At 36.1% G+C, this 15,239-nt stretch overlaps 1 protein-coding gene across 4 annotated transcripts in view; it reads left to right on the top strand.

Moving 5' to 3' along the window:
* The window catches only part of ASCC3 (activating signal cointegrator 1 complex subunit 3), a 287,466-nt gene that overhangs the window by 241,966 nt on the left and 30,261 nt on the right, over positions 1-15,239 (top strand). For all 4 annotated transcript variants that reach the window (XM_068937883.1, XM_068937886.1, XM_068937884.1 and 1 more), the window contains 2 exons: positions 5,441-5,552; positions 5,807-5,941. In XM_068937883.1, coding sequence (XP_068793984.1) covers positions 5,441-5,552; positions 5,807-5,941 — 247 coding nt within the window. The remainder of the gene's footprint in view (positions 1-5,440; positions 5,553-5,806; positions 5,942-15,239) is intronic.

Genomic DNA, 15,239 nt, shown 5'->3' with positions numbered 1-15,239 from the left:
CAGGATGAGAGGCAGCAGGCACAAACGCAGAAAATTCCATCTGAACATAACAAAGCACTTATTTATTGTAAGGGTGGTTGAACCCTGGAACAGCTTGCCCAGAGAGGTTGTAGAGTCTCCGTCTTTGGAGATACTCAGAACCCAGCCGGATATGGCTGTGGGCAACCTCGTGTAGGTGACCCCTTGCCTGAGCAGGGGGGGTGGACTTAGACAATCTCCAGAGTTCCCTTCCCACCTCAACAATTCTGTGATTCTATGAATAATAATTATGATTATTACTGTTCCAATATAATTTCCTATTTTGAGGTGATAGCTAGTGTTGGCCCGACAAGGTAGAATAATATGTATATATTTTAGTGACAAAATCACAATTTTTCAGAATTTTATTGCTAGTTTGGAGTTATATCAGAAAGGAGATTACTGAGGAAAATTAAAATAACTAAGATGAAGAGATAAATGGTAGAAGGTTATCAGTAGCTAACAACAGATTAGAAGATGAAGGTTTATCGCACCGTAATAATTGCTGATATCCATACTTTGACTTGTTAAGCAGATATTTCTCAGGATGGATTCATTTAGATCATGTAGGGTTGCAGACTGGGGAAGTCCCAGACTGCTGGGTATTTGATTAACCTCCTAAGCCCTGGCCTGCTGCAGGCTTCTGTGAGAATGTGTGGCTCAGGACCCCAGCATCTCCTCATTCAGAAAGCAAATTCATAGTTATCCTCCTACTCCTGGATATGAGTTACCTGTACAGATTATCTGTTGGGGTATCATAAGAAAAATAAATACCCAGTCAATATATCAGCAAATTTACAGGTGCCTGTTCTCATGAAAACCCATCTTATGAGGTACACTTTGTTTTTTCTTTTACTTTTAAACCATTATTTTCTTGAATTCATACATTTGCTTAGGCCATGTTTGAGAAATAATTTGATAGATAACATAATTATCTTTAATCAGTTTTTAGTATTTCACTGATTACTTAAGAAGACCAAAAAAAGTGAATCCAGTTTCTCTGGTGTAAGAAGGCATTTGCCACCACATCAGTACTTCTAATTAAATTATTTACAAGTAAAAATGCAGATACAGATTAGTCTGTAGCATTTGTGCATGCTCTAATACAATAGCAAGCCAGACACAGGCTCCAGAGTAGGTCAGCAGTGCCTCACCAAGAGAAGGGAGTTGGTACATTGGTGCACAGCCCGTTGGCTAGGAAGGTCCGTCAGTTGTGCCGTGCTCTCGGTACCGTTTGCGTAGCCTCAGAAGATGGCAGTTGCAGAAGGCCACAAGCTTATGAAAACGAAACAATTTACAGCTGCAGTAAAACAATTTACAAAACTGACCATGTGTGCTTCTCCCATACCTGTTCATAACAAAATTCTGCTTTTGGACTTGTAAAATCTCAGAAAGGACACTTGCTTATTATCAGATTATGCTGTATAATGCTGTAGATCTCTCTTTTTGTGTGTGTGTTTCAAAATTCCTTCCGGCTAGCAAGTTTTTTCGTTTAATATTTTAGCTGACTCTTCCACCAATTTTCATTATGTGTGTCACTATTACTGCCGTATAATCTGAACATAAAAAACATGGTGCAGTAACAAATGACTTCACAGCATTGACAGTTATAGCAAGACCATTTCAAGGCCGATGAAAAATTTCCCAGAGAGATCTCAGGTCAGGTTTACATAAGCTAAACAGGAAATGATTGCCACCATTCACATTAAATCCTAAATGTTTTGTGTAACTTCATCTACATTTTATGTTCCTGCACGTCTCTCTGTCTTTCTCAGCTGATGAAATTCCACACTTCCTTAGATTAGAGAAATAAGTTCATGTTTCATGGTTTGTTGTTCTTGCTAAGCTCTACAAGGTTTAGGTTTTAAAATATATTATTTTAAAGATGATACAGAGTTCCTTCAGTTTTCGATTGTTTAAATTTTACGTACTTTGTAAATTTTTACACTACCTAGGGGTTTGTTATTGCTTTTTCCCAATGGACTACTAATGGAAGTTAGCCTGTCTAGCCCATGTGCTAGATGCTGTTAGGATAAAACTGCCTTTGACTTTCACACCTCTCAGGGGACGAGTAATTGTTGTGTTCAAACAGCCTGTAATTGTGATCCCGCTGGCTTTCTCAGTACGCTTCTGGCTATTAGAATCATTAAACAACTCAGCACCTGTTAACAGCATTGTAAATATTCAACCCTGCTTGTGTGCAGGTTGAGTCCAATATAGGAGAAGGCTTACAGAGCCCAGCCTCATAAATTAGAGCTTCTGACAAGTCAATTATTGTGAAACTGGGCTTCACTGTGAAATAAATGAAATGGTGTGCTGATAAAAAGGTAGGCTGTCTGTTTATAGCAAAGGGAAAATAATGACTAGATGATTCAATGCAGTGAGCATGAAACTGCATTGTTTTTATTCTTTATCTGTAATTAAATAGTTAGGTAATATAGCTTCACAGAAGAACTCACATACAATGCAGTTTTTGTACTTGGAGCATACCAACATGCAAAATTCGACTTCCGTTTGTGTGTGCGTGTTGAAAATATGGTCTGATGTCACAATACCTCCGTTTTCACTAATCATTTTAACGTAGTCTTTCTAGATGAATGGCTTTGCTTTTTATAAGGGGGAAATGTGACTAAGAAGCTCCTGTGGGTGTGCTCAAAATTTTATTTACCCCATTATAGCTACTAGGTACAACACACTGGTACCGTTTCTCTCAAGATTCCAACTAATTTAAGGTTTTTGTTCATAGTGTTTTATTTACACGGGCAGCTGGCTATTTACACCTCTCACAATATTTTAGCAAAAAGCAGCAAATTAAAAATCCGTACAGTTTTTAAAAGGCGTTATAATGCCTTTTATGATAACTTATTCAGTGTGAAATACAGTAAATTAGGCAAGAGTACAAGAAAAAATCTGTTTGAATTAGTCTCAAAATTACAGTCTCAAAAATAAAATTAAAATTATTGCCCATGTCTCTTCATTTCTTTTATCAGTATTCATCATCAGTTTTGTGGTACTGCAAATAATAGGGCAGGAATGATATGGTGCAAGTCTGAATACAGTGGCAATAAAGTGCCTTAGTTAGAATCGTTTCAGTAGTGTTATATTCAATTTAGAGAAGTGCTCTAATGAATCATTAGTGGTTTAGATGTATAAAATAGAAATTCTGTTTGCATCCTTAAACAATTTATGTAGTTAATTTGCTGGAATTATTTTCAGAAGGAAAGTAAATTGTTACAAAGTAATTACTACTAATAAACAGAATCTAAATGCTTTGGGTGCTCAAATGACAGGCAAATAAAAGGTGCAGATGGAAATGTTGACCATTTTTTATCCTTGCAATATTAATTCAGTTTATTTAAAAGATGACTGTCCTTACATGAAAATTAAGTCACTGCAAACAATGATAGAATGCTTTTGCTGCAAATGCATTTTCTTTGGATAAGTCTAATAATGTGTGGCCATGTGCCTGATAAAACCTTTCCGTCGATCCAGATCTTTCTTTGTTTTGTTTTTGTTTGGGCAACAGCTATTTTAAATATTTGAGATAATCTTAATATGGACCCATATAAAATATCACAGGGCAGAATACTTCACTGCCATATGCTTTTGTTGTTGTCTGCTGTAGCTGACTGTCTCCTGCTATCAAAACAGATTTTTTTTAATCACTTTTGCTTGGTTGGTAGTGTTTTACTCCAGCTTGACTCAATTATAAGTGAACATTCAAAGCATGGGAGAATTAACCACTTAATTTGGGATTAATAATAAGAGAAAAAAATCTGGAAATGACTGTACAGATATTTAGCGTCCAGGGTTTTTTGGTTATTCTATTGCCGTTAAAAACACTTGAAAAAGAAATGCTAAAAACTATTTAAGAAAATAATAATGAAAATCAGTTTCTGTTAATAAAGGGTCACTGAAGGATGCTTGTAGCATTTAAAAAACAATTCTATCTTTTGAAATGGGCTAGCAACAGCAGAACAGTGATGAAAGCAGAGCTTAAATTGCAGAGAATGGGAATTTAGGTATAACATCAACAACTGAACTAATTTTCTAAACTTCCTTTTTTCAGTTAGCGAGAACGTTTCAGCTCATCCTAAAACAGATCTCTGAAACAGGTCGGGTGAATACTGTTCTGCCTGTTTCTCTTCATTGACAGTTAAGAGGACTAACACGGGTGTAGATATAAATACGTAAAATCAGCTGCGATGAATCTCAGCACAGTGTTGTGCAGCCTGTTGGTCACCTGCACAAAATCAGTGATTAAAGCACTGACAGTAGCTAATCTCTGTGAGAGCTTGTGGTATTGTTTCCAGTGGGGGTGCCGAGTACGTAGTGGTAACTGCAGGAAATTACAGTAAAGCAGACAGTGTGAATAAAGAAGCAACTGTTTTGTGTGACAGGATTTGACTGAGCAGCAGCACTCTTTTTTTTACTGTGCTTTTCAATATTTTGATAAATCATTGAATGTTTTTGTTGGAAATCTGCTTTGAAATTCCATGGTTTAATTGCGGTGCTCGAATTCAGAATTTTTTAAAGTTAAAAACTCCTGGGCCTGCTTAGTTTTTCCTTACGGCTTGTTGAACTTAATTTTTACTTCCTGAATTGGTGCCTTTGATGAATTAAGTACTCCAATTCTTATGTTTTTATCTAAAGTTTTCTTAGGCAAAACGTCTCCCTGAAATTCTGTTAGTTAATGTGAATGAAAACTTCATAATTTAAGTTAAGGCAATTTCAGTCACTGGGTCTTTTTGTATGCAAGTGTGACAAAATGTTTTGACTCACTTCATAAACATTTTTCCTTAATGCAGATAACTAAGAACTGTTGTTACTAGATATAGTGTAATAAGTTTACCTAAATAAAAACATGTGGAGTAAACGCATTGATAAATACTCCATTCTTTTTTTTTCAGTGATTTTAGCTTTGAGAATAAAATGACACAGAAATATAACAACAAATAGGAGCATTTGGTTTGGTGTAAGGTTACTCTTTCAAGAGATGTCACTGTATCCCTAGTTTTTATTTTCAGCATTTGAGAATGTAAGAACACTTGCGATCCTTGGTGGGTTTTCTTCCTTTCTCTTGAAGCTGAAGTACTGTTATTTGTGTTAGTATTGCTTATTCACTCTCATACTTAAGTAAGCAGGAAAATATTCCAGCTCACAAAGCGTATGTCCAGTTCTGTTCGAATCAGCTTTACTATTAATAAACAGATAAATTATCACCTTTCCATGTGAACATGCTAGTATTATTTTAGCTATCCCCATAACCCATTTAAGAAGCATGAATTTCTTTTTAGACTATATAAGGGAATAGTTCTGTGTGTAATAGCTTATTGTGGATATTTGCTGTTCCAAGCCTGTGTACGTGTAAAAATCTTTACAGTGTCACAAGTATTCATGTATCTGCTTTCAATTTCTCCAGTTACTATAACTTGGATGATGTGAGCCATGACACTATGAACAAGTACCTCTCGAGCCTTGTTGAGAAATCCCTCTTTGATCTGGAATGCTCCTACTGTATTGAAATTGGGGAGGTAAGACTGATCTGTGCCTCACAACATTCAATAAAGGAAATAGTGGTTTACATGCTCCTGATTTCAGATACTAAAGTTTATCTGTTGAAGTATTTGTAAGACTTATGTTGAAAGCTGAGCTTTTTCTCATCAGGTTTGCAGCTTGATCAAAATGATGATGCTAAATCATTTTTGCTGTTCTGTCTTATAAAGTAGTCTTAAAATATTTTACAGTTATTGTAGGAAACGTGTATATTTGGTTCCTCTTCTAACAGGATAATCGCAGCATTGAACCTTTGACATATGGCCGCATTGCTTCCTATTACTATTTGAAGCATCCAACTATTGGGATGTTCAAAGATCAGTTGAAGCCTGAAAGCAACATTGAAGAATTGCTCTTAATTCTGACAGTAAGTGGTAATATTTTCATAATTTAAACATCTGTAACTCATAACTCTTAAATATATGTGCAAGTGTATGAAGGACCACCCCAAAATTAAAAAAGCCTTTCTTCCTCGACCTGTAATTTCTTTTTTTTTTTCAGTAATGCAGTAATGTAATTGAATCATTTTTCATGTTTCAGTACTTCAAAATTATTCTATATGCCTGTTTTTCTTATTTTTCCCTTTATAATCATCAATTTCTACACAAATATGACATGTTTTTTCTGACTATGTACAATACCAAAAAGGCAGAATAAAGTGTATCACATATCAGTGTCTTAAATCTGTCCCAGGGCCATCACTTTGCACTGGGACTAGCTGAAAGACACAGCAGCTTAAACAGGTGGAGCAGATGTAAGGGGAAAACCCATTTTCTGATATGTTCTTTTTTCCCTTCTCCCAGCTACTTTGTGATACCTGAGGATATAACCAGAAATAATGCCATGACACAAATTATATAACTATTATTGAAATTACTATTCCATCTTGTTAAAGGTGTAAATTGAAAGTTTTTCTCAATCTGATGCAGTGCTGAAAAGAATAGGCATTTCAACAGAGTCATTGCCAAGGATTTTTTTTTCCTAAACACTATGAATTAATGAGTTTTGTAATTATGGTAGTTGCTTCACACCTCTATTGTTAACCAATGACATTACATCTGCCTTGCTCCACTGGTGCCCTCCTCCTACTTATTGAAGCATTTAGCAGTTTCGGCAATGGGGAATTACATGGCATGGGGTAAGTGGTCTAATTAGGTATAAGTGAAAATCCTCAGGGAAAAGGATATTTAAAAAGTAATTTGAAGACTCTCTTAATGATGCTGGAACTGAAAGCTTTAGCCTATGGTAGAAAAGGTCTCATCATTACACAACATGATTATAATTATGATTATTCTGCTGATCACTCAGTTACAAAGTTTTGACTTTTGGACTGTGTTATTTAGCAATGACTGTCCAAAACACTTCTCAAATAGTTGTAGGATTTTGAGACATATGGGTCTTTTGTTGTTGTTATTCATAATCTTCCAAACCTTTAGACATCGATCAGTTGGTCTAATATACGTAAGGAGGGCAGAAACATAAAACTGTAACAAAGAAAATCACAGCACTGTTGGTTTGAAATGGGGTTTATAGCAATTTTTACCAAATTGTCATTATGTACCTTGAAAAAGAATAAAAGGTTGTTTAAAACCAGAAAAAAAAAGCAAGGTTGTATTTAGGAATTCAAAAAATTAGGATCATACTAAAGGTTTCAAATCTGAATTTGATTAAAGGATTTTGAGCTTCAGAAGGTCGCTTGACAGCAAGATTTGCCTCAGCTTAGCAGTCAATACAGTTCATTCATAGTCTCCCCAGTACCCATTCTTTTCTCTGTCTTTATTTTATTTTTTCATTTGGTCATCTGCTAGCATTTTGCAGAGATCAAATGGATTTTTCCAGTATGGTTTAGGGGTTAATATAGCTATAACGTGAACAGGAGCATGGCACATCTGAACATCCCCGCAATCTCATCATGTAAAATGTATTCAGTAACGTGATACTAGTAGGTGAGGTACAGTTCCCTTGTAGTTTGCCTTCCCCTCTCAGTAAATCTGCACTCAAGATGCCTAATCTATCTTGGGTTTGCAGTTAGCAGGTGAAGTTCAGATTCAGTTGCTTTTGTAACTGACTTGTGTTGGTATGCCTGTAATTTTTCTGAGAGAAAATATTTGAAGCTTTTCCATAGGACTTTGCTTGAAATTTTCCTAGCCATTTTCCAGAAGGTAGTCATCCAAATGAGTTAATCATTGCTGAGTTATGGTGCTTCTTGTATTAAGCATTATTGATGAGAAAGTGTTTATGAATTATTATTGCCAGGCTGAACTCCCCTGAGATATCTGAAGAGCAGCTCCTTTCGTTCTGAAAGTTGGGTGCAGAGGAGAGAAAGGCCTAGGTGAAAAACACTGAGAAATACTTTTATGTAATTTGTGTCATTTTCTATAGTGGAGTAGCACTCACCAGAAATCTTCTCAAAATCAAATGTCGTTTTGTTGTACATTGAGGATGGGAGGTCTAGCTTGGTGGCAGAGCAGGGTCTTGGCTAGATCCACTAGCTTCACGTCTTTTGGTAATTTATGACTCTTGTAAAATTTTGCTTCCTAGTAATTCGTTGTGTGTTTAAATGCAAGCCTAATCCTATTACTTTACCTTTCCTATGTAGTGTCATTAGTGGTAGCACAGGGTTACAGTTGTCTGATTACCTGGTTAATGTTCTTATTTGCTGAACAAATCCTTTGTCATTCATGCTGCACAGTGAAGGGGAGGACATAACTATCTTGCAGCTCTCGGTTTATCTGCATGTTGTCCCTTATTTCAGTGTTTGCATTCTACTTAGAAGAGAGAACTGGTTGGTTTTCCTATACCTATTGCTATGTCTTTCAGGTAAACTGGTTGGGAGGAAGTTTGTCTTCTAACTGGGTTCAGGGTTAGAACAGCATGGCATTGTGTTGTAGTGGGGCATATGTGTCCTTCTTTCCATAATATATCATGAGATTCTCGGTCAGGTGTCCACATACCTCTTCCCTATATTTCTGTCTGATACTTGATATGGTTTTTTGTCCAGGCTTGTATTAGAATAAGTATTTTGGAACTCAGCAGAAAATTTGGCATTGCTGTAGTAGAAGATTTGGAAGGTAGGAGGAGGAGGTTCACAAAACAGATGCTCTCCATCCCAGATATATTGATAACAAAAGAGTAAGGTTATTAAAACCTTATCTGTCTTTCAGTACCTATTAGGTGTTCATACGATGAGATTCCAGGCAATTAAACTAACTTTCAGCTTTATTTGCTGTTCACCCTCATTGGCACATCTTATTCTAATCAAGGAAATGTGTATTTGTAAATACTTATACACTCAATCCAAAATAATTTTATTACCTAAGCAGGATTCTGTCTTTTAAGTTGTTGGTTCAACCTGCCATGAAGGGACAGCAAAGTTTTTTGTCTTGAGGATAACCATCAAGGAGGAATTCTTTACAACTGATTTCCATGTAGACACCAGGGAAGGAGAAATTAATAAGTTACGAAAAAATTGTCTGAAAACAAGCTAATGTGAACTGCTTTGTGTAATACTTTCTCTGCAAACCACAGAAGAAACATTGCTATGTTACTGGCTAATAAAAACAAGCAATTTTTGCTTGTTTTAAGGTATTACAGAAAACTGTTTTTCTGTTCTATGAGCCATTTTATTAAAAAAATCAGATCAGTCTTATGAAGACAGTCGTCTTCAAGTGTACATTTTTTGGTATAATTCCAAGGTTTACTTTAGAAAGAAATAAAGGTGCTATTATGATTTTCTTCAAGGCGTAAAAGAACAGCAAGAATATATTCATTACGTTACTGTTTAAAACTGACATTTCATTGTCAAGAGTAGAAATACTTCACTGCATAAACTTTATATCAAATGAATGAAGCAAAGATGTTACATTCTGAGCTTTCAAAGGCTTGCAGAGTTCATTTCACATGTATTGTGCATTCTCAACAGTATGAACATGACTGCTGTGGCCACAGTATAAGTAGGAATAGGCCTCAGCCACCACACATTGACCACTGATAACAAGAGAAAACTGTTACCCTGTCTGTTACCATTACATCTTTTCTTCACAGTAAAGCCACACCGAGGTCTGTTCAGCACATCAATTTAATCCTAAATATAGGATTTTAGAGGGCCACGTCCTTAATTTTTTATACAGCATGTATTTTATGTAGTTTAATATTTAGAAGTCTTTGTGCTTCAGTTCCCAGTTGGAACATCTGGATAGGATCACAGTTTGTTTAGTAAATTTGAAAATTTTATTCAGTTTTATGAAAATAAAACAAAATCCTACAGTGCTTTTTAATAGCATCCAAATTTCATTTTGCATATCCCATATCTTCAAAATTTCTTGTGCTTAGCAGAGAGAGCAAAGGTAAAATGTACATACGTGCGTGACATTTGGCTTGATATCTCTCTAGTCCCAGTAGATGGAGCAGTCTTGAATGTGAGTCCTGCCATAGTACTTGGTTGTAGTCATTTTTTATAACATGATGGCACAATGATTTCTTCTTTTTTTTTTTTAATGATTGTTTGATTTTTAGATTGAAAGCATCTGATGCTGCCTGCCTTCCCAGAAAAGCACAATCAATTTGTGAATCAAGATGACAATACCTACTACTGATAGCTAACTGAACATGGCAAAATTCTTTAATTTTTATGGCATCAAGAAAAAAGAATCAAGTTTAAAACTAGAAAATATAAAACCTTGGTAACTCCCAATATGCACTGACTTTCTAATCTCTGATAAACAAACATTACTTTTTCCTCTGAGCTAATTACTCAACTTCTGTCCTTACTTGCCAGTTTAAAAAACTAAGTCAATACTCAGGCAAGTTAAAATAAAACCTATTTTAAAGTTGAAGTTAAAGATTTCTGGCATATATTTCCCAGGAGGTAGGCCATAAGAGAAGAACTGTTATGTTGGAATTTCCATTACTATAGTATCTTTAATTTGTTGTTGTTGTTTTCTATTGCTTTTATTGCAGTCTGGAGTTCAGGTGAAAAACTTGTGAAGGTGCATATAGTTATGGTAGCGGAAGCCAGTGGTCTCAGGCTATATCCACGTTACAAACAGCTGCTTCAGTAACGGTTTCTGTCTGAAATGTGGAGAAATAAATTCCTTTGTTAGGAGCCAGTTATAGCAACAAAGCACTCCCTTTTACCAGTGTGAACTGTTTTGATGAGGCAGGAAGCTATTATGCTTGTATCTGCTAGGGCAGGTAGGAGTACTCTGCTGTCTTGTACATACAAATGGGAACATTGGCTGCCATCTGTGGCAAATCAATGCTTGTCATTGGTATGTATGCCACTAAGGCAAGTTTGGGGATATCAAGCTTGGTTTACTCCTTAAAGCTGCAGGCAATTCAACTACACACCATCTTTTATTTTTTAGCACAAGTCTTCTTTCTTACCACCTGGTAGTTGGAATTATAAACGCAGTCATAGTGTGAGATTTCAAACTATGTGTAGCTGTGTAGCAGTCAATACTTTGCAAAATATTCATATATATGGTTGGAAATTAAGTGGCTTTTTTTTTTCCAGCAAGCACATCATATGGCTCAATTTTCAAATGTACAGTGTATTTGTTGAAAGAAAACTGAAGTTCTAAAAATCATCTTTATCAAGGTGAAGTCAAAATTCTTTGTAAAATGCAGTACTGCTTCCGTAAACGACAGTGGGGTCTCATGTCCCAGGTATTCCAAAAGGCAGTCGTACAAGCTCAGCGTGCCCTTTGCGAGTCAGTGCAAGTTCTGCCTACTTTGTGCCTCCTGATTTGTTATTAAAGCTCAACAGGCAAATTTAGGCCCTCTGCAGTCGGTGGCTCTTCTGTCTTCACTGGTTTCAGGTAATTGCCTTTGCTTCTGATAGAATTACACTATTGTACTGTAAATTACAGCAGTTAAATTTATATTGTTGATTAATTTGTTTTAATAGAATTCAGCTCACTTAGTGAGACTAACTCAGCCTTACTGACTGCTGTTTAAAGGCAAAGAAATGTTTTTCTCTGACAGCAAAGAAGTTTTTGCTCTGAGTGGTAAACCTGTTAAGAAAAAGGGTGTCATTTTATAGCCTGTTCTTCTCAGATTGGAACTGAAATTTCAGGGTGAGGATGGCTTTGGCTGATACAATTACATCATACAAGATTGGTGTCCAGTATGTATTGTGCCTTTGGCACAGCAGTTTAGAAAAAGGACATAAGAGGATTACTGGTCAAACCTTAATGAAGTATCTGACACTTGCATTTTCCCTATTTACATTTAGATTTTTTGTTTCATTCCTTTCTTTTTTGTTTCCTGATGGAACCAGGCTAGCTTCAGATAGTTACTATTTTAAATGTTGATGTTATGTATTATTACAGATGAACTTTTAAGAAATCAGTCCATTATTCGTGGAATGCCTATTATTTACAATGTGATTTAGTTCACAGTTATTTTACCAGCTTACGCTACCTGTAACGTTAGAAGAAATTGTGCAGGAATTTTTGCTATAAATGGCAAAAACTTTCCTTAGCATTTGAAAAATTTAATATGAAATATATCTTTTTAAATCCGTTACAGTACTGTAAACTTGCCTTTAGAGAACGGTTGCAGATTTTCTTCAGCTCTGCAGCTCTTCTGGCCAGAAGATGAGTGCTTCTGTGTTGGAGTAAAAAATATATTATAAATGCATTATTGTTTCCTAGTCTGATATACTGTTACTATCCTAACAACATCAACAGAGTACATAATGTGATCTTTTCTCAAACTGAGTGGCCATTTCAGATTAGTAACTATGGACTCCTTAAATCTCCTCCACCCTTCATCTCTTTTAATTAAAAGAGAAATTAATGAATGCGGGCCAGACCTCAGATTAAATATTGGAATTGTTCTGCATGGAAAACCATGAAATTGTGCACATTTATAAGTAATTTTAGCTAGAATGGTACTCAAATACATCTACCTTAAATTATAGCAGGTCATTGCCTTATTTACCATGGAAGAGTCAAATCAGTTTCCACCAATCTGTCCGGGGCGGCCTGCATCCCAGCTTCCCACTCTTTTTGCATTCTTTCTTCCAGTGGAAAAGCTTAAGAAGTCAGCAAAGGGTATTCAACTACTAGTTTTCAGAAAGAGAAAATATCTCAAGTCTATCCATCACGCCTTAGAGGGTGAGAAAATAGCTAAATTCCCTCTCACAACTAGTCTCTTAAATCCTTGTCTTGCCAAGGTGAGGGCACGCTACCATATTTGCTTATATTTGTTTAGTATATGTGTGCATATTTACAAAATATTTTTAGGTACAAATGCACACAGTATTAAGAAATTTAATCTTAAATATCTTAAATCCTTGAATGCACAACATGCTGTAGGTTAATGAGATGAGTGCAGACAGTTTTATCATTTGCTTAAGGCAGCAAGCAAATGTAAATGACGTGGTGTGGGTAATAGATTATTTTTTTCTTTTGTATATGATTGTCTTAATATTTACTATATGTGCTCATATAAGATGCTAATTGTGAATACTTCTTTAGCTATAAGAATGTGTGTTTGCTTTCTCTCGATTCACACAGAACAGATGGATGCTTGACTGCCTGCTAATCCACAGCTGGAATGGTTTCAGCAGTTTCCACGTTGCTGGGTTAGAGTGGCTTTTCTAGTGGACTGAGAGGGCAGCAAGAGAGGGATATCATTATTCATCAGTATCCCAGTGGGATCGCTGCCAGCAGAGATTAATTTTTTCTGTTATGCTTGTAAAACAAGCTCAGGTGGAGTCTCTAATCCTCAGGGCACGGGTGGCAGATCAAGGAAGATGCTACAAAGCTAGTTAATTTTCAGATTCTAGGGGAAACAGAAGCTCTGTTAGATGTATAAATACATGATTGCAAATTTAAGTAGCTCAAATCCAAATGGGATCTTCCCAGACATCTGGTACTGAAAATCTCTGCTTTCTTTGTCTTTTAATGGAAGTTCTTGAAACTTTACAGCAGAGCCAAAATATATGCAACTCATTTTATAGTCAGTTATTCTTCCTTATATTTTCTGATAAATACAGCTCTTAAAATTTATTTTGTATGCCTATATGTATTTACAGGTAGAAAAGACATGGTATAAGTCTATGTGAGAACACAGCGTTCTCACAAATTTTCATACAGTGAACATCACCAAGAAAAATTATCATTTGCCATCCAAAGTGGTTAGATCTGCCATGGTAATGCACAGTACATCCCATTCAGGTAAAAGCATGTTCTGTTAGGGTCACACGTGGTACTAGGGCATTTTTACCATACCACTCACTTTATCAGAACTCTGGTCATTCATACCAGAGGTATTGATAGACCTCCCTCAAATCAAGCACACCAAACCATTGGCGTATTATCTATACATGTTTAATAAACTTCAAATAGTTTTCCTTTTACTAATTTTTCTATTTCCTTGATGATTACCCCTCTTCCGCACCCTTGTAATCATTCGTCTCTTTTATCTCAGCATTGCCTTGTAACTCTTGAATTCTTCAAAACTTTGGGTCAGATATTCAATGTTAATCCACATAGTTCTACTGAAATAAGTGGAGATGTGCTTATCAGCAGGGAACTACTCTTATTAGATTCACTTGCAACAACTGTCACGTCTCTTTACAGTTGTGGCGTTTCTTTTAATTATTATATTAAATTATTTACTTGTAAAAGGTTTGCTGCTCCGAGTAAGATGAGTAGCATTGGCCTGCTGAAGAGATACAGTACAAGTAGGCATCTTCCAAGTTTCCCATATATTTCTGCCAATTCATGTTGTTGTTCTATTATTCTGGGCTTGAGTTTCTCTCAAACAGAGGCTGCTAGTCATTTCACCACTTGATGACAGGTATTCATGCCTGTGAACCTTTTATTCCTTTTTGTGTCTGATCACATAGTAGTCTAGATCCGGAATTTAATCCAGTACAAAAACGCACCAGTGTGCATTTGTGGCTCCCCACTAGGGGAGCTGCCACAGGTCAGCAGATCTGAAATCCCGTTTTCAACACACAGAGATTTTTACAGCTTGCCATTAACATATACAATATGTATGGGCCACATTTCGCATTAAGAATCAGCAGTGCTTGTTCCTGTCTCCATACAGAGTTGCAATAACTTAATGCAGAAATCCGTTAACTTCTTCCATGGGTCTGGGCTCTGCACTGGAAGATCCCAATGGAGGATCAAAGCTGAAAAAGGAAAACGGCTGATTGCTTTCCCGGGGACAGTTGAAAGCCAAGATCTGCTATTGCAGTTTTTACTGCTATCATCATCCTAATCAGTGGCTGAGCCAGCTGATTCAGCCAAACTCAGCTTCAAAATGTGGACAAACGTCCAAATGGAACTGAAGTAGATTTCTCATGACAATCAGATTTTTGACTGTATGCTCAGCAAAATTTTCCTAGTTGCGTATTAGCACATTATTGATTTCATGCACTGAAAAGCTTTTCGGTATTAATGCTGAGTTTTCAATACAGCCAAAAGCAGTGGTTTTTAAATCTTTCTTCCCCTGTAATCTCAGGTCATATTACAGGAAAGTTGTGGGTCACTGTCCCATCTAGGTATTAAGAAAAAAAATGGGCTGATTATAATGTATTCCGAATGTGCAGGTTCAAAGCTTTCTCATGAAAAGTAATAGGAAAAATCAGGCATCTTGGAGAGCTGAAAATCTCAAATATACCATTTCCAGTGATAAAATGTAAT

The sequence above is a fragment of the Struthio camelus genome, chromosome 3 (genome assembly GCF_040807025.1).
Source record: "Struthio camelus isolate bStrCam1 chromosome 3, bStrCam1.hap1, whole genome shotgun sequence".
Lineage (NCBI taxonomy): Eukaryota > Metazoa > Chordata > Aves > Struthioniformes > Struthionidae > Struthio > Struthio camelus.
Note: the sequence above shows the minus strand (reverse complement) of the source record. Positions and strands in the feature narration are given on the sequence as shown.